General features: G+C 47.8%; 1 protein-coding gene across 2 annotated transcripts in view; it reads right to left on the bottom strand.

Annotated features, from left to right (window-relative positions):
• IGF1R (insulin like growth factor 1 receptor) overlaps positions 1 to 19,731 on the bottom strand; it is a 319,009-nt gene that overhangs the window by 8,677 nt on the left and 290,601 nt on the right. For both annotated transcript variants that reach the window (XM_015143119.3, NM_001261352.1), the window contains 3 exon segments: positions 16,966 to 17,125; positions 12,939 to 13,068; positions 7,327 to 7,461 (listed from right to left, as the gene is read on the bottom strand). In XM_015143119.3, coding sequence (XP_014998605.1) covers positions 7,327 to 7,461; positions 12,939 to 13,068; positions 16,966 to 17,125 — 425 coding nt within the window.

Here is a 19,731-nt window from a genome sequence, read left to right as displayed (position 1 = left end):
ATAAAAGTGGCCACATAGAACTCTCCACATCTAGGAAACTCAAAGCACCCAATGGCATCTAGCCTCCTGTCAGGCCGGCTGCTTAACCACAGACCACCTGCCCATCTCTGGCTTTCAGGGAAAATTCCAAGGGGAGGCCCCTGATGTAAGATAAGCCACTAGGCCTGGAAGCTGGCCTGCCAAGAGAAGGGCTCTAATGGCCACCTGGCAGCTTCCTTCAGATGGAGACGGTGCAACCTTCAGGGAGGGTGGGCCTAGGTGTGAGGGAGAGCCATCCAGAATCCACTAGAATTCAGCGTTCTGGAGCCTGGGGGCCTGCATCTCCACAGGGTCTAACCCGGGGCTACCCACCTCTGCACATCCGCTGCACTGGCATGGGCCATGCTCCCTCATTTCCATGTGGGCTGCAGCTGCTTTCCAGCTACAACTACCAGCTGAGGACATTAGGACAGAGACCGTGGCCTGCAAGTCTAAAAATGCTTATTTACCATATGGCCCTTTACAGAAGGAAGGTTGCGGGTTCCTGTTCTGGGGGTAAAGGAATTAGACAAAATATGAAGCACCCCACAGTATGCTTCTTAGATATGGAGAGTTCCATGTGGCCACTTTTCCGGAAAAGCATCTCTTTAGCCACCATTTTAAGTCTACCCCACAGCAGAATGCCGTGCGCACACTAGGTGCCAGGCAGTGAGGCAGTTATGTGTGTGAACTGATGAAGTCCTCACGAGTTTGTGAAGCAGGTGCTACTGACTATAATATACACCCATGTTACAGACGGGGGAACAGAAGCACTCAGACATTAAATAATTTGTCCAAGGTTACGAAATTCATAAGGGTGGAGCTGGGATGGAGTTCTCTGTGCAACAGGATGACTACACTTTGATTGCCAACGACCCCGGAAAAAGGAATTTTCTCTTAATCTAAGTAAGAGTAACCCTGGGCCCACCAGGAGACCCTCCCTCGCTTAACTGTCCAAGGGACAGTCACAGATGTCACAGGGATGTGCTTTGCAGTGATAAAAACTGGCAGCTTGATGACAAATAAGCCTGCCTTTCCATACTCCCCATCACTGCCTAAGAAAAACGATCGGGGTTAAAAAGAATTAAAATAGGCCATAATGACATGAAATGCATCTCCATATGGCTGGGATGTGAACTCCTCTCCAGCTGACTTGCCCCTGGGCAGAAGTGTACCCGGGCCAAAAGCATGAGATGTGCTTGGCTTTGTGCCCTGTGGCCGGGGACTGAGGAGGTGCCACTGGAGGGGCAGCGAGGCAGTGACATCAGCACAAACAAGCCATGTGATGCCTCTTTTAAACCATTCCAGAGTAACAACCCTTCCAGGGCTGCCCAAAAAAGGAAGTCTTTTTTGCTCTGTGGGATTCAAGACCTTGTTTACTATTTCCACACATACAAAAAATCTCCATTAGACTCTAGAAGGATGTGTGAGCTGATAAAACTCATCTTTTAAAAAGCACCTTTTTTTTTTTTTCCCCATGGGTCAGCTCTGGCAAGTCTGGAGCCATCCTTCTCGAATGCTCTCCCCTTTGGGGGACACATACCCGGCCCTTCTGGAACAGGGACAAGACTCAAATGGAATTCCTGCCCTGCTGGGAAGCAGCCTCCTGGGGGCCAGCTGTGCGCCCTGGAGGCTGGGTGATGGTCAGCAGGATGAGCACACGGAGGTGCCTCTGTATTCCCATTCCACTCTTGGCCCTGATGTCCTGAACTGGACAGGCTGTGACCTGTGTGGGATATCAGCAGGCCACGAGGCACCCGCACATTCCCGCATGCTGCCGACGCTCACCGGATTCCCAGAGGACCTGCAGGGCTGAATGTGTCTCTCTCCTGGCAGTCCTCAACAGTGAGGGTTGTCTTAGGAACCACGCCTCAGCCAGGAGGACATGGGGCCTGTGTGCCTCCGTGAGCTCACTGGGAATAACTGAGCAGGAGCGCCCTTCCTGCCTGTTTGCATCCCACTCAAGCACTCGATTCCCGCAGAACCAAACTGGGATTCCAGCAATGGGAAAAAATACAAAAAACCATCAGATTTCACTAAGTTTGTTTCAGACTCATCTATTAGTTGATAATGCTCCAGGCTAAAAGTTCAGATTCCCTCCTGAATCCTGCAGACCGAAGACATCTCTGGCAAGAGTCCGGACACGTGGAGCTGTGGAAGTGTTACCAGCAGAACAAATGGCTTCCTAGCCCAAGTTTTCCACGGCTGCGTTCACACCTCTGTCCTGGCCCTTATCCTGGAGCATCAGAGCTGGGACCTTTTACGTCACTACGTTTCATGAAAGCCAGGGCCACTCCTGGCTCATCTGTGTGACCTCAGCGTCAGCATGCACCCAGAGGGGCTTAACAACATCTGTGGCATAAATACTGAGATCTGGGCTGAAATAAGGCTGAGGATGGGCTTTGTCACCAATCTAAAGTACAGACCCAACAGGGAACCACAACCCAAATCTGATGCCGTGGTACTTGCTGAGTCAATTCACACTGAGTCATGGCGTTGAGACTCAGACCTCAACACCCCGTTGCTTGGGGACCATGGAGTCCTTCCTCTAAAGCCAGAACACTCGGTGACACTGAGGGGTGAGAATCTGGCTACTTCCTGATGGTGAGCTCCAGTTCACCTGCAGCCACTGAGCTCCTTCAGCCCCCCAATGTCACCAGGTAGTGCCTGTTCAGATCTCAGAACCACACAACTCACACACTTTCTCAACTGGGACCTGGCAGAGGTTTCAGGGCAACTCACAAGGGCTCACGGACTCTCCTCTCTGGGATAAACAGAGGCCATTCTTTCATGTCTTGTAACAACAGAACTCCCATCCCAGAACCCTCCTTTCTCACGTAAGCTCATCAGTAAACTCAGAATGACAACATGGACACTCCCTATGAAACCAAATTGCCTCCTTTCATTCTACTTTTTTCTTGGAAGGGAGAAAAATTCTCGATGGCAAAGCAGAAATGCCTCCTGAAGTAAACATTTAATGTCAGAGTAACCGCTTTGAGTAAATTTCCTTGTCACTCTATGCTGGGAACAGGAAGTGCCCTGCGTTTCCCATGGCAGGTAGGCTGCATCCCAGGCAGCTTACGTTAATATTAAGACCCTAGTTACCTGGAGGTGGACCAAGTAAGAATCCCACAAGTCTCTTGTAGATAAAACGTTTACCCGAGTCAAAGAGAAAGCACAAAAACAACACACTCTCCCTCACCCACCCCAAACCACAGAAGCAAAACTCACACCTGCTTTCATGGGCTATTTCTAAGCTTGCTAAAATACCACCAGTTCTAATATTAGCCTAGATTCTGGCACTGTACCTTTATGCAAATTCAGTGGTCGTCAGCTCTCATACTCCATGGCTTATATTCAGACTCGAAAGCATGATTTTTCTTATAATGGCTGACAAGAAAACAGTGGCTGTACTACTCAAAGTGTGGAGCGGATGGTCACCTGTGAGGGGCACTGGGTGTGTGTGTGTGTGTGTTGGTGGGGAGCAGGGGAGTAGCCAGGCTCACCTGTGAGGGGCACTGGGTGTGTGTGTGTGTGTGTGTGGGTGTGGGTGTGGGTGTGGGGTGTGTGTGTGTGTGTGTGTGTGTGTGTGTGTGTGTGTGTGTGTGTGTGTGTTGGTGGGGAGCAGGGGAGTAGCCAGGCTCCCGGATCCCCAGTGGTCCTCTCCCTTGTGTCCTGGAGCTCACATCCCCATGTGATTGACTCCCACATGGTGTAACCTGAAGGAGAAGGTGGGAGCTTCAGAGTGTGACTTCTGAGGTCTGGTCAGAAAGGACGTTGTGCCTTCTGCTCAGGTCCTGGATCTTTTACTCTAGGGCACAGCAGGCAAACTATGTACCTGTGGGTAAAATCTGGCCTGCTGCCTAGTTTTCCAAGGTCTATGGCCTAAGAATGGTTTTAATGTAAATGGCTAAAAGAAATTCAAAATAAGAATATTTTGTGACAACACAAGAGATTATGTGGAATTCAAATTTCAGTATGCAAAAATAAAATTGTATTGGAACACAGCCACACTAGCTTGTATGACACCTCCAGCTGTGTTTGCTCCACAATGGCAGAGTCAAGTAGTCACAGTTGAGGTCGTATGGGCCCACACAGTCAAAAATATTTTTTTTTTTTGAGACGGAGTCTCGCTCTGTCGCCCAGGCTGGAGCGCAGTGGCCGGATCTCAGCTCACTGCAAGCTCCGCCTCCCGGGTTTACGCCATTCTCCTGCCTCAGCCTCCCATCAAAAATATTTTTTAGCCGGCCTTTTAGAGAGTGTGCCAAACTCTGCTCTAAGAGAAGCTAGCTATACATCCTGAGACACTTAGGCAGTGCTACAGAGAGGCCCATGTAGAACAGGGTGGTTCATGCAGGGCATACTACCTATGCAGCAACACCTTGCAAGTGGGTCTGCCTGCCCCAGGCAAGCTGTCAGATGACTGCAGCCCCAGCGGACAGCTGGGCTGCAACCGTGAGAAGGGCTCCAAGCCAGAGCCAGCCGGCTATGCCGCTCCTGCATTCCTCACCTTCAGAAACCTCTGAGTGATAATACATGTTTACTGCTGCTCTCAACTAGTAGGTTTTGGGTAGTTCGTTATACTGCGATAAAAAACTAACACAGAGAGAAGAAGAATTTCTATACTGGGTAAGAAAAGGTACTAAGTGGTCTTTCGAGTCTCTTCCAAGTTTGGATTGTGGAGTTCTGAAGAGGCCATGCTAGCAAGTTTGCTTGATGAGGGCTCCAGGAAACCCAGTGCTTCTGCATCTGTAGGTGCCACCCTCAGAGAAGAGGAGCCTCCCATCACTGGCACAGGCCCAGGGCACCAGCCAACTTTCCGGTTCTGGCCCTGCCTCGATAGGACAATGGGGACCCCGACGTGTGCTAGCTGTGCGAGGGTGATGCCTTCACTCTGGCTTTCCCTGGCATTCTTCCTGCAGCCACCTTTCTGAATTCCACACAAAGTGTCCATTGCCTGGGATACACTTTAGCTGAACCTATGTTCAGAAGCAGCAGCTAATTGAGCATGACGCCCAGCCAACATACTCCCAAAGCACAGGGGTGTGTGTCTAGTCTTCCCCACCCCATGCCCTCCAGAGGCAGGCCATTTACAAGGAGCTTAGGGATTCAGTATTTGTAGCAACACTCAAAGTGCTATGAAACAAAAATAGCACCTTGATTGTTTGATAAGGACAATGATTTCTGAGACTATGGAATTCTAAGATGCCCCCCAAGATTGCTGCCCCTGGTGTAAATATCCCATATAATCCCCTCACTTGAGTATGGGTGGGACTTGTCAACATGAGAGGATACTTCACTCCTCTAATTAGGCTTCTAATCAGTTGACTGAATCACTTAAAAGGGAGAGATTATCTTGGGTAGATCTGACCTCATCAGGTAAAAAACCAGTAGAAGCAGTAGAGAGTGATCCTCTTATCAGTTGAAAAAACAGACTGCTGTTATGAGCAGGCCTACGGAGGGTGTATATGGCAAGGACTGTGAGTGGCCTTGGCCTCCAGAAGTTGAAAGCAGTACCCAGGTGACAGGTGCCAAGAATATGGGGACCTCAGTCCTGCAACTGCAGAACCCTGAGGTGCCTTAAGATGGCCCTGAGCCTCAGGTGAGACCGCTGCCCCACTGACATCTTGATTTCTGCCTCCTGCTACTCTGCAGGAGGACAAGAACACCTGCATCTGGATTCCTGGCCCACACTGTACGGGACCAAATGAGCAAAGCTTTTGTGGCTGCTGGAGCCCGCATTCCCTCCTGTCCACCTGACACACGTCTGGTTTGTATTTATCATCCCGCCAGTGTGGACCCAGCCTGAGTCTGTGCTGGCTCCAGGTGGGTGGATGGGTGAGAGGTAGGAGCTGGGTGCCTTCATGCAGACATGACAGCCCAGTAATTCCTCAGGATCCTTTCCAAAGTGAAGCCAGGCCTGTCCTGAAAAGCATTTCTGGAAATCTCCTGAATTGGTCTTGAGATACTAGTGGGAGCCTACCTTTATGTTCACCTATGGAGATCCAGAACAATCTCTGAAGCCTGCCTTAAAGTGCATGTCAAAAGCAAAGTCATTGTTCCCAACCTGTACCTGTTGTGCACCTGACGACTGAACCAGAACACCTTCACCCCCTCCTCAAACTCGTTCCAGGAAAGACAAAGAGGCCTCCCTGCTCCAGCAGCTCTGACCTCCACTGAGCCACCAACAGCACCATCCATGGACACAGAGTAAGTCCTCCACCAAAAGTGGGGCTTCTCCAGGGAGTGCTGAGTAGTGAGGCCTCACCATCACCGTGAGGCATCACAAACTCTCTCGTCATCTGACAAAACTTAGGACTAAAAGCTGCAAAGTGTTTTTTCAAAATAAGTGGGGTTGCCAGGTGCGATGGCTCATGCCTATAATCCCAGCACTTTGGAAGGCTGAGGCAGGCAGATCATCTGAGGTCAGGAGTTCAAGACCAGCCTGGCCAATATGGTGAAACCCCATCTCCACTAAAATTAGCTGGGCGTGGTGGTGGGTGCCTGTAACCCTAGCTATTTGAGAGGTTGAGGCAGGAGAATTGTTTGAACCCGGGAGGCAGAGGTTGCAGTGAGCCAAGATCACGCCAATGCACTCCAGCCTGGGCGACAGAGCGAGACTCCATCTCAAAAAAAAAAAAAAAAAAAAAGTGCAATGAGAAGACAAGTTCACCAGCGCTTCGCAGGGATGTCAGTTCACACACACTCCAGGTCCACACTGGTCAGTGGATGAAGCTCTGGAGAGCATGTTACTTGGATGGTTTATGACTTTTGTGAACACTTAACAGAGAAGACATGTGGGGCAGGGTTCAGAAGACACTAAGCTGACCCTACATGGCGCATGCTGGAGCCCTGACCATGCAGCTCTGTGTACACTCACTGCAGCAGTTCTCTCAGGCCTGCCAGAGGTGGGGCGGGGGGCTCTTGAATTTGACTTCAGAGTAGTAAGTGTTGTGTTGCTGCCTTCTTTAAAAAGAAACAAAACCTCACATGGAGAGGATGAATAAGGATGGATTACTCTGGCCAAACATTTCAGAGACATTTGGCCTGAGACACTATAGTGCGAACTGCAAATCAGAACGAAAGCATTAAGGAATATAGGGTAGAATTAAGGTGCCCATGGAAAGGCACAGGTCTACCAACCAAACTCAGCTCCTTCCATGAGGACGAACCGTTCCTCAGCCGCACCTGGCCAGAGAGGCGAAGGACCAGAGAGAATGGCTTTAATCTAATCTCCTGTGACCCAGGAAAACAGGCATTTGAGAAGAGAAATCAGAAGAGCACTGAGGGGGCCCAGGAAGTACGTACAGCATGTCGGGGCAGTTGTCTGGCTTGTCCAGAAGGCCGCCCTCCATGACGAAGCGAAGGACTTGCTCGTTGGACAAGCCCTGGTAGGGCTGCTCGGCCAGTGTGGCGATCTCCCAGAGGACAACCCCGAAGGACCTGCAGGGAGAAAAAAACTGTGAGGAGCTTGGAAAGGGATGGACTGAACCATGCTGCCCCTTACTTTCCAGCACTTCTTACATCCTGAGCAGAGAAACTGTCCTTACTATGGTGACAGTGATTGTCAGACAGCGAGCCAGGCCCTGGGCTAAGTGTAGGACATCATCCTCCCTTTGTTGCTGCTAATGTTCCCCATAGACTAAATTCAGCCCTGGTGGTAGAGCTAATGAAGGTGATGGTGAGGGCACTTTCAGCATCCCTTGCATGGTCAGGAAGCCCCTGATCTGTGCTTTGAACGCAGAGTATACTGGGTTTGTCATCTACCTAGTCCCAGCCATTTACCTGGCAAGGCAGTACCTCCCAAACTGGCTTTAACCCAAAATGAATGACATTGTTGTCCAAGCCCCAGCATGGACATTGACTTGGTAGCCTCGAATGAGGCCTGGGACAGTCAAGCTTTACCAAGCTCCTCAAGTGATTTTTATAATCAGGCAATTTTGGAAACCTCTACCCAAGTGGTTCTCACTGCTGGCTGCACAGGAGAATCTCCTGGGGAGGTTTTCAACAGAGGTCTGGACACCCAATAGAAACTCTGATTTGATTGGTCTCGGGTGAGGGCCTGGGTCCTGGAATGTTTAAAAGATCTATAGGGATCTTGAGGTCCAGCTGGGCCAAGGGAGAAGAGAATTCCTGCTGCTCCCCCACCTCCAACAGAGCTGCGGAGCTGCTGGCCTGGAGGGCCTGTGTCATAGGTGGGGGGACCAGGGTGCGCTGCACTGGCTGGTAGGGGGTATCATGGAGAAAGAATCCTTAAGCAGAGAAGCTGGCTGAGGAATAACTTTGTAGTGAGCAATTCTGCCATGCATGCAGCTTTGTCAGTTTAGAAGATCAAACTACTGGAAAACAAATTAAAACAGATAGTACACGTACACAAATTTCAGACAGAATGTTAAAAAAGACAATGCTGGAATCTGCAAAACAAATGTGCCCTCCTAGGGCAAATCTCCATAATTCACAAATTCTCCCTGGCCTGTGTGCCTTTCCACGTGGTTCCCTTTGGCGGAGTAAAGTAGGCTACTCATCAGCAAGTAGGGGCAGGGACTCTAGCTGGACCTGTCCTGGGCTACAGGTGCTGGTTAACCCTCATGGAAGAACCTGGGGCAGGAGATTTTCCACCAAGAGTTCTTGGGACCTTGACCTTGTGCCCAAGTCCACAGGGCCCCTGACTGTATGAGAATGTTTTATTCACTGCTTCAGCTACTTTCGGTGAATCAAAATTTTTTGTACAAATTGATACTAAAAGTAGATGCTAGACAGAAATAGAATCTTAGCAATCAGAGGACAGACCAACCCAAGGTCCTTTTTAACTGCAAGTGACCAAGAAATGCTGTCATCTTCAGGTTGTACAAGAGACCCAGAGGCCAAAGAGCAGCTTAGAGAGGCCTGGGCCCAGGGGAGAAGGGGCTCTCCCTCAGCTTTTGCAGGAAGCTCTGCCTTCTGCAACCAGCCCAGCCATACGGGCAGCATGCCTCAGATGCCAGCGGCAGTAGGACCCACACATCTGAAATGCAGCTTGGTACAAGAAATGACTAGCTCTCCAACAACAAAAAATTAAAAATAAAATAAAAAAGAAGAAATGACTAGCTCTCTGCTTTTGCTGACTGCAGGCTGGTCTGGGAAATGGCCTGAGGATGTGGCTCCCTCCCAGGCCCACTTCTCCTCTTGCCCCACGTGCCTTTCCTGGCTGTGTCACTGGCTTGCAGGCAGCCAATTCTCACGGCATGGCTCCCACCTTGGCCCTCACGGCCCAACTGCTCCATTCCAAGTTCCCGGTTACTGGGCTACCCACAAACTCAGTGCATCTCACACTGAACTCTGATTCGTGCCCTGTTCTTCCCCGGCTTCCCTGCAGCTGATGCCTATTCCACCTGAGCAGTCTGCCTGCTGTCACCCATGCCCTCGGCATCCTCGGAGTCCCACTGCGACCTGTCCACTCAGGCTCACATCTGTCCAAGGTCTGGCACCCTCCTTCTGTCCCCTAGAGCTCCCTCAGTGTGCAGGATCCTCCTTGCCTGGCCCACCACACCCCTCTCTTCTTTGGTTACAGCGTCTTGCTCAACGCAGCCGTATACTCCGGCTAACAAGAACAACTTCAAGCACAGCTCTAATCACCCTCCGGTTCAGAAACCTTAACAGGGCTTAAAGAATTAGTCCAGAATCCCTAACACAACAGCTGAGGCCTGGCTTGATCTCTCTGCAGCCTAAGTCCCCCAAGGAAACCCCACCAACCCCACCTGCAGCAGGCGCTCCCTACTGCCATGCCTGCCCAGTATTCTCACTGCCAGGAACTCCCCCATCCCGCCCTGCCCCGCTTCTTGTGCTCCTTTTGTGACAATCCATACTTAGGGTGCCTACACAACTTCATCTCTTCTGTGAAGGCTTCTGCAACCCCAAACTGTCAGAATTGCTTCCTCTTCTCCACAAGACTTTATCCTTCAAGGACCAGGACAACAATGACATCATCATCATCATCATCCCTGCATCTTCCACACCCCCAAGAGCCTTATCATCACACATAGGCAACAATACAGGAGGTAGTAGACCCAGCTCTCCACAAATGCTTGTCAAGTTGAACTGCAAAGCCTATCTCCTGAGCAACTCTTGTCTGAGGTCAGCATCACCTGTCACCGAGGGCCACCAAGTGCTGGAGTCTGTCGTCCTTCACAGCTTAATGTGACAACTGCAAAGTGTGGAGATTGAACCATCTCTACCCAATACCAGTTGCCACAGCAGCCATTTAAACCTCTATTCAGGTACCACAGACTTCTCTAGACAGACCTTACCTTACAGATGGAGCAACCGAAGGCCAGGGAAGCTGAGGTTTAACACAGCCACACAGCCAGTCAGAAGCACTGAGAAATATGCAACACTTCTGTGGTTTTCAAAGCCGGTATTTTCCTATGTGGTGTTGGCTATTCATGACTTCATATAAAATCAAGTCTTCCATTTCATGGACAGGTTTAATCTTCAAACGTTAGATAAATGTTTCTGTGTAAAGCCCTTTCTAATTAGGAATCTTGAGGTTGTTTCCCCAGGGAGCAGACCTGCGGCTGTGAGTCCCCCCGCAATGCCCGTGCTGGATGGAGGCAGCATTCAGTAACTACACTTCCCCACACCAGGAGGTGATGGTAGCAATGGCCCACTCACCAGCAAATTAAAACCTACAGAGAAATCCACATTCCCCACAGATGGTAATTCGCCATGAAAGAAGGAAATAACCTTGGCTATTTGTGACTATTTAGAAAGCTTCTTAATAAAAAATAAAGATTATGTGTTGGGTGATCCAGATGCTCAGGAAGAAGACGCAGCTCTAGGCTGTGGGGTGCGGTTCCCCAGTCCTTTGCCTGGTCTGCTCCATGCCTAGAGGGCACCCTTGTCATTTCAGAGGGACAGGTGCTACAGGGAGCTGCGGGGAGAGCAGCTACAGCGCCCAAGGGCCTGGGAATGAAGTCTTGGAAGACAGCAGGAAACCTGGAGGTTTTCTGCCTAGAACAGACACACCTCCTTAGATGATTCCTAGACCTATCTTATCAAGAACAGAGCAAGGTATGCAATTGTGCTACAGAGAGAAGGTCCAATGGGTGTCACACAGAGCCTGACGCAGCAGAACACGAGGGACTTGCCTAGAACAAGGATGTCTAAAGCATGAGGCTGGCCTACCTCTGTGAGGAAGTGAACATGGAGTCCCTAGAAACCTCTTAGCAAAAGCTCAACCACCAGCTGTCAAAGATGCTGTGGGTGCGTTGGGGACTGTGCCTGACTCCAGGGATATATCCCAAATCCTAAAATTCTGGGGTCTCTTCCACAAAGTCAAATAAATTTGTGTTTCTTTCTAGATTTTTAACTATTTAGGAATCATTGCTTTGTGCTGTTGAATACAATCTAAAATCATTTCCATTCTTTTGAGAGGGACAGCTTTAGTTCAGAGCCTGGACAGCTGAGAAACCTACTCCAATGCCCTAGCCTTCCTGACCTGTGCTATTCTCAAAGCCTGTGTTAAAAACCAAACAAAACCTGAAGCACAGTCAATGCCTGAACATTTCATGGAATGAATACCAAACGCCTATTCATGTTTATACGTATCTTTTCATATTGGTTCATAGTAGTTATGTAGTCAAATGGACAGAATTACTGGCATTGAACACACCCTATGTCCCTTTGTTGCTGCTTGTAGCAATAACTGCTAGTCAGAATTTGGGTAAAATTTGCCTGAGAGATATTAACAACACTTTATTGTTCTATCCTGCTTCTGTTCTCCCTGGCTGTATAGTTTTCTATTTTATTATACTACAAAGCTGACCTCCAAGCTCTTGGAGGCACAAAGCCTAGAATAAACAGATGAATGCACGTACCCAGGCTTGCCCTCTCCTCACCATCCCAATTTCTAAAAACCATGCAGAGCACTTTGCTTTGACAGTAAAGAGATAACCATCTTGGACAAGCTGATTGCAAAACAGATCTCATACTTGAGCTCAAGAAGCAATTATGCTTTGCCAGGTCATATTCAAATGCTATTTCCAATTTGCACCTGTCTTCAAAATAAGATCCAAGGCCCTTGAACTGTGAAAGGTTTACGAGGTTAAAAAAAAAAATGTCAGTCACTATTGAAATAGTTCCTCTATGTGGTCATCCAGACTGTTGGAGTAAACAACTACCATTTCTGTAACACAACAGCAACGGGATCCCCCCCAGAGGAAAGCCAAGACACTAGCTGACACTCTAGAAGGTGCCTGTGCCAGGGCCTCAGCCTGCCAATAACCTCATTTGTATTTCAGAACCTGACCGCCTCTCTGCAACGTTGCCAAGGAACCACAATAAACAATACTACCTAGAGGCCTCTGATCCCTCGGCCGATGAGCTTCTGCTAGAAGACACTGTTTACAATTAAGGGAGACGTTTTGCTTCCCATAACCATCCCTGGGTCAGCAACGGTGGATGCCCACTGAAAGACAGACAGCAGATGGGACCAGCAGGAAAACACAATCAGGACTCATAAGCTTTGGGTCTAAATAAAGCACTGTCTGCAATCTGAGGGTTAGATTAGGTGAGGCAGACACACAGACAGTATCTGTTTATTAAAGAGGAAAAGAGAAAGAAGGCAGGCAGGGGAGAAACAAAAAGAGATGATGGCTTCTGGCACATCCCAGCTCCTGGAAACATAATTGGTGTCCACTGAAGATGGAAAGAAATGCTGGTCCCACAAATTCTTTAAAATCCCACAAATGCCCTTCTGCCCTTAGCTAGCCCACTGACAACAGGAACACCTCAATGATGAAGAAGCGTGGCTCACACAACACTGAGCTAAAGCTGGAAATGGGTAACAATGAACAGAGAAAGGTAAAGCCCTGGAGACTGAGCTGGTGGGAAGTGAGGAGGCTGGGGGGTCCAGGCTGGCACTGCAGTAAAGGCTGTCATACCAGACGTCCGAGTAAGTGGTGAAGACTCCATCCTTGAGGGACTCGGGAGACATCCAGCGCACGGGCAACAGCCCTTTCCCTCCTTTCCGGTAATAGTCTGTCTCATAGATATCTCGCGTCATCCCAAAATCTGTAAGGGGAAGAGAGGGTGCAGAGTCACATGCTGGAGCAGGCACCACTACTGTCGCAGCAGAGGACCCTACACTCATTTTGTGTGGAGAGACATAAGGCAAGACACAGACACGTCCCACTTTAAGGCAGCCAAATATTAGGGTTTGCAATTTTATAAGGTGGAGACAGTAAGGGATGATTAATCACATGACAAGCAAATACCAAGCAATCTCCACTTTTAACATATTTACAATCTGATTCCCTTAAGAAGTTAATTCCTTTATTGCATTTAAATGGGAGGCAGGCTGAGTGCAGTGACTCAACACCTGTAATCCCAGTACTTTGGGAGGCTACGGCAGGAAGACTGCTTGCGCCCAGGAATTCAAGATCAGCCTGGGCAACATAGCAAGACCCTGTCTGTATAAAAAAATAAAAAATTAGCCACTTGTGAGTGATGGTGTGCACCTGTGTTCCAGCTACTTGGAAGGCTAAGGTGGAAGAATCACTTGAGCCCTGGAGGTCGAGGCTGCAGTGAGCCATGATCACAACACTGCACTCCAGCTTGGGTGACAGAGACCCTGTCTTGAAAACAAAAATTAAGAAAAACGGAGGCAGTGTAAAAATTAAGAGTCCCACGATTTAAGAAAATATGTAGTACTGCAGAGACCAATGGTCATTTACACACGGTTTTAAAACCTGACCAAATGAACAGGAGAGTACAGATGCTTATTTACTTGGTAGCACTGCCCCATCATTGGAGAAAAGTAAATAATTTCACTGCTTAATAAGGGGGAAAATATTCAGAGTAACAATTCATGATGACAAAAGTACCCAGTAAGATGCTGAAGAGATGCTATTTACGAGGCCCCTGAAGCTATTACTCAATATGTTTTTCAACATAATACTCCCACTCATTTTTGAAAATTTCTTCCATTTTCCATTTCTCCAGAAGATGCTACATAATGATGTTTGATGGCAGGCTCGCTTTATAATGCTAAATTATTGCTGCTTTGTGAGATTTTGATTTTGCACTCAATCATACAACCTTTTCTTAACTGGACTCTTCCATTTCTCCTTCCCAGGAGAAAGGGCTTCTCTACTTTAAAATGCTCATGTATGTCTCTAACTCATGCCACAAAGAGGTAAGGCTACAAAAGCAAACACAAAGAGAACAAAGTTCCTTGGACTTGAACCAACATAATTTACTTGCGCTATGCTAAGAGCCCTCAAACTGCCTCTGGTAAAATTACTTGTCATATTTGTCATCCATGAGATGCTGGGCATTGGGAAAACATCTTGAACCCTTGTGAAGAATAAAAATGAAGTGCGAAAGTGTTATCTGTGAATTAATCCAGTCACATGCAAATAGGGGATTTGCCTTTACTTGCACAAAGTGGAAAAGGAATCCTACTAAAAAACACAAATGATCTTCCTCAGCACACATGAAGAGCTTAAAATTCTAGAAAGAAAAACCATGATCACACACACAAAAAACACTATAAATATGCCACATGGTTCAACAGCAAACATGATCCCTGCTGATTTGGATTTAAAATGGCAATTGGCACAAAAAACACCTCTCCCAGTGTGATGCACAGTGGGGAGAAACTGAGTTCCTCCCATGTGCCAGGAGGGTGGGAAGACGACACAGACAGGAACTGCCATCTGGAGAGGCCCTGCCCCGTGCCAGGCACATGCTGCTGCTTTCCTGTACCAAGTCCTCACAATCCCATGGGGTCTGTTACATTATCACCCTACTTCCGAGGTGAAGAAATTGAGGCTCCTGGGTTAAGGCACCTGGCCCAAGTTTCTCATCAATTAGTGACAGAACTGGCCCATCTCAGGCCCACCTGGTTCCCCAGTCCCTGTGCTCTCCCCTGTGCTGGGGAGCTGGCTGACATTTCCATGGGGACAATCTGAGTTCTACAGAGAGGGAAGGGGAAGGAGAAGGGGAAGAAGTGAGCTGGGTGCACGAAGGAAGCCCAGCCAGGGACACAGGCAACTCTTCCCTGGGAGCCCTGAGGCAGGACGGCCTCTCGGGACTCCTTTGCCTCTCTAAGGGCTGCCCAGCTTCACAGGGCACCAAACGTGAGGACACCACAACGTGCCAAACCTAGGTACGCACTCGTGGATCCTGAACAAGGAACTCTGATGACGGAGGGATGTGGGCTCTGGGACATGGCTCCGTTTCAATACCTCTAGGTCCTACAGAGGAAAAAGAGACACTCACTCCTACTTTAGAAACCATTCTCAGCCAGGCACAGTGGTTCACGCCTGTAATCACAGCACTTTGAGAGGCCGAGGCGGGTGGATCACCTGAGGTTAGGAGTTCAAGACCAGCCTGGCTAACATGATGAAACCCTGTTTTTACTAAAAATACAAAAAACTAGCTGGGTGTGGTGGCATGCGCCTGTAATCCCAGCTCCTCAGGAGGCTGAGGCAGGAGAATCGCTTGAACCTGGGAGGTGGAGGTTGTGGTGAGCCAAGATTGCGCCATTGCACTCCAGCTTGGGCAACAAGAGCAAAACTCCGTCTCAAAAAAAGAAACCATTCTCTAAAGGATTCTCATTGTTCACTAAAGGGGCTAAAACATTTCATTTAAAAATCACCACTAAAAGAAAAAACTATGTTACTAAAGGAAGGCGAACACTTCCAGAAAAGGCAGCTCAATAACTAGACACAGAGGTCCATCTGAAATAGCTTCTTTTGGGTGTTAAATCTCCCCTGCAATTTCTCAGGATAAATATTTGGTATTTTTCTAAACTATCATCATATCATAGTGGGAAGATGAGAATCCTGGTAAAAGTAGTGGTTTCCTGAGCAGCCCTGGTGTTATGTGTGTTTTATTAGGCAGATTAAAAGATCAAAGTAAAAACACAAACCTAAAGGCTGAAGTGGGTTTTAACCATTGCTCAGAAATTCAATTCAACCCCTTTTCTGGTGTGACAGTGGGTGGTGGCAACAAGGGGGTCTAACCAGTAGGCTGGTCAGCTAAGAGCAGGACAGTAAGTGTTGTGAGAGAGTGGTCGAGAGCTTGGAGGCTGTCCGGCCCCGGCTGTGAAACCCAGTGAGCAGTGATCGTCCCTCACCTAAAGCACTGCCATGCCAGCTCCTGCCACTTCTCCTGCTCCGTGCAGAGGCTTCAACATTAGGGCAGCTCACCTCTTAGAAAACAATGTGTGGCCGGGCGCGGTGGCTCAAGCCTGTAATCCCAGCACTTTGGGAGGCCGAGACGGGCGGATCAGGAGGTCAGGAGATCGAGACCATCCTGGCTAACACGGTGAAACCCCGTCTCTACTAAAAAATACAAAAAACTAGCCGGGCGAGGTGGCGGGCGCCTGTAGTCCCAGCTACTCGGGAGGCTGAGGCAGGAGAATGGCGGGAACCCGGGAGGCGGAGCTTGCAGTGAGCTGAGATCCGGCCACAGCACTCCAGCCTGGGCGACAGAGCGAGACTCTGTCTCAAAAAAAAAAAAAAAAAAAAAAAAAAGAAAACAATGTGCACCCCTGGAAGGGGAGCAATGCTCCTTATAAGCTAGGAAAATTTGAGGGATGAATGCAAAGTTGGACAATGAGTTTTATTCCCAAGTCGAAATCTCCTGAAGACATTGTCTTGATTATTTCTGTAACCAATGCTAAGATGTGTTCTACCAAGAAATGCCTCAAATATCTGGAGAGGCAGCCTCAGGGACCATGCCCAGTAGCTGAACCACCATGTCCAAGAGCAATCAGCACTGGGACTGACCACACCAGGTTTGTGACCATCAACTGGAGACAATCACATCATTCCCAAGAAAGAGTCCGTGCACTCAAGGGACACACTAGAAAACCTCTCCAGGGGCAGACTAATGCCAACAAGGTCCTCAAAACACCTGTGAGTTCAGTTCTTGCTCAGATCTGGAAAGCTAAGGACACACCTCCAATTTTGACTGTGAAATCCTCGGCTACCATGCAATTCCGGGCAGCAAGGTCTCTGTGGACGAACTTGTTGGCGTTGAGGTATGCCATGCCGTCTGCAATCTCTCCAGCCATCTGAATCATCTTGCTTAGGCTTGGAGGTGCTAGGACTGGATTATTCTGTTGGAGATTAAAAAAAATTCGCATGAGAATTTTGGATTGTTTTTCTATGCCAATTTTCTTTCGAGGTTTGCAAATCATCTTTGTCCAATCTGGGCACCGTGGGTTGTTTATGCTAAGAAACCAGGACTTGCTCGGAAGGAACAAACCATCATGGAGAGCATGGCACCTGTTTGCTCCCGCAAGTTTATCTGCGCTTGCTCCCTGACCACATCACAGAGCTGCCGAGGGAAACACCAGTTTGCTCTCTCTAGGACCAGCATTTTCTATTGTGGGTAGGGCAAAAAATTTTTTAAAGTGAAACAAGCAATATTTGGTAGTAAGGATTCTCAGTTACTCAAATTACTATTCGTTTATATGTTCCTTTTATTTCCATCACCAAAGTACAGATAAGAGGAAGGACAGCACGTTACAAAGGCTGTGTGGAAGTAAGCAAATGTGTTTCCAAATGGATATGGTATATTTTGTTTCCCATAAAAGCATCATTATAACTTATTTAATCCTTTTCTTTCCCTTTAACCTTCTTCTAAAATACAAAAATACCAGGATTACTCTTTTCACCTTACAATGTGGCATTATTATTTTCTGTGGGCATTATGGAAGACAAGTCCTTGACAACTGAAGTCCAGCTGGAGCTTATCTTGGAGGAGACCAGGAATAAGTAACATGGATAAGCATCTCCTGTTTGCAGAGGACAGCAACATGCTGGCTTTGGAATTAAAAAGAATTACCCCTAAATAATACATCCATTTAGAAAAAAGCTTTATATAAAAACATATATAAAAAGCTTTATATAAAACATATGCCCAAGTTTCTCCATCCTAAAACAATCACTAGTCCCTAATTTTCATGCTACCTTTTACTCTCGCATATCCAAGTGCAATAGACTTTACCTTGGTTTTCCTGACTGCAAAGCATCTCACACAACACTGCAAAGCCATAGGGCTCTGATAGGCCACCAGATGAGCATGCCCAGGCTCTTCCACATGGGGTATCACGATGGTTTCACTGATTAGAAGATGACCTGGGGCCATGCACAGAAAGTACCCAGTGGTGCCTGGCACATAGTCAATGCTCAGTAGATGCTGGCTGTTGCCCTACGAGGTGCTAGTTTCTACTGAAAGCTAGTATTTGGAATCAGTATAACAACTCCTCAGTACTTCTGGGTTGGTTCTCTACACTCAGAGACACAAACCTTTGAATTTTGAACAGGCTGTCAAAGCTGTCTCTTGGCGACTTAAAATACTTATCACGTGGTTATCTGGGGAAGTGACATTAAGTCAGTGGGGGTAAGTCCAAATCACTACTTTTTAGGGCTTTAGATATGTGTGGTGCCTTAGGAAATATGCATGTGAAATGTAAAGTTTATGCTCACAATACTTGAATATTACAACATGACGTATATGTGTTATGAAGTGGTCATTTATAATTGCTGTGAACAACAGAATCAATAAAAGCACTCAACTTTAAGCACAGAGAGAGAGGGCTGAAATTTTGTCCGTTTATGGTGTTGCACTGCCATTCTTTCATTCGTCTTAGCAGAAATCTTTAATTTGGTTACAGCTATTTAAGGCAAGTATACACATACACGTACGCTTAGTGAGATAAATAAGTGAATCTTGGTCGGGGGAGCAGACTGAATATAATGAAACTGCAGGGTAAGCACACACATTTTAATACTTGACATGAGCTAGAAAAAAAAAATTTAAATCTGACCAATTTAAAGGTGAATTTTAGTTCTGAAAGGGACTTCAGTAATCTTGTCCCACCCTGTTATTTTATATTGAGGACACTGAGGCCCAGGAACCTGCAGTGGCTGGCTGAGGACCACAGGCAGCCAGCCACAGAGCCATGACCGAGGCCACATGTTCTGAATTTTTATTCTGTGCCTGAAACTGGGGAGGAAGGGAGTAAGTTTCGGACTTTTCAGAGGTGCCTCAAACGATGCTGGCAGGAAATACTCTGCCAAATCTCCAGTCACCTGTTTCATCAAGCTTTTCTCCTTCATGCTGTTTTGTGTATTAAAGTGAACCAAGGGCCAGGCACAGCGACTCACACCTATAATCCCAGCACTTTGGGAGGCTGAGGTGGGTGAATCACCTGAGGTCAGGAGTTCAAGACCAGCCTGGCCAACATGGTGAAACCCCGTCTCTACTAAAAATACAAAAATTAGCTGGGCATGGTGGTGCACACCTGTAAACCCAGCTACTTGGGAAACTGAGGCAGGAGAATCGCTTGAACCTGGGTGGTGGAGGTTGCAGTGAGCTGAGATCATGCCACTGTACCCCAGCCTGGGCAACAGAGCAAAACTCCATCAAGAAAGAAAGACAGAAAGACAGAATGAAACAAAGAAAAGAAAAGAAAAGAAAGAAAAGAAAGAAAGAAAGAAAGAAAGAAAGAAAGAGAAAGAAAGAAAGACAAAGAAAGAGAGCAAGAGAGACAGAGAGAAAGAGAGAGAGAGACAGAAAGTGAGTGAGTGAACCAGGAAGAGGCACTAACACCCAGGGGTGCTGGGGACCAATGCTTGGTGGAACAGAGGATGGGAGTTTTGTAAACCACCCTGCTTGGAGCCCCAGTCCACAGTTGGCCCCAAACACAATGTGCTG

This window comes from Macaca mulatta, chromosome 7 (assembly GCF_049350105.2).
Source record: "Macaca mulatta isolate MMU2019108-1 chromosome 7, T2T-MMU8v2.0, whole genome shotgun sequence".
Classification (NCBI taxonomy): Eukaryota; Metazoa; Chordata; class Mammalia; order Primates; family Cercopithecidae; genus Macaca; species Macaca mulatta.
Note: the sequence above shows the minus strand (reverse complement) of the source record. Positions and strands in the feature narration are given on the sequence as shown.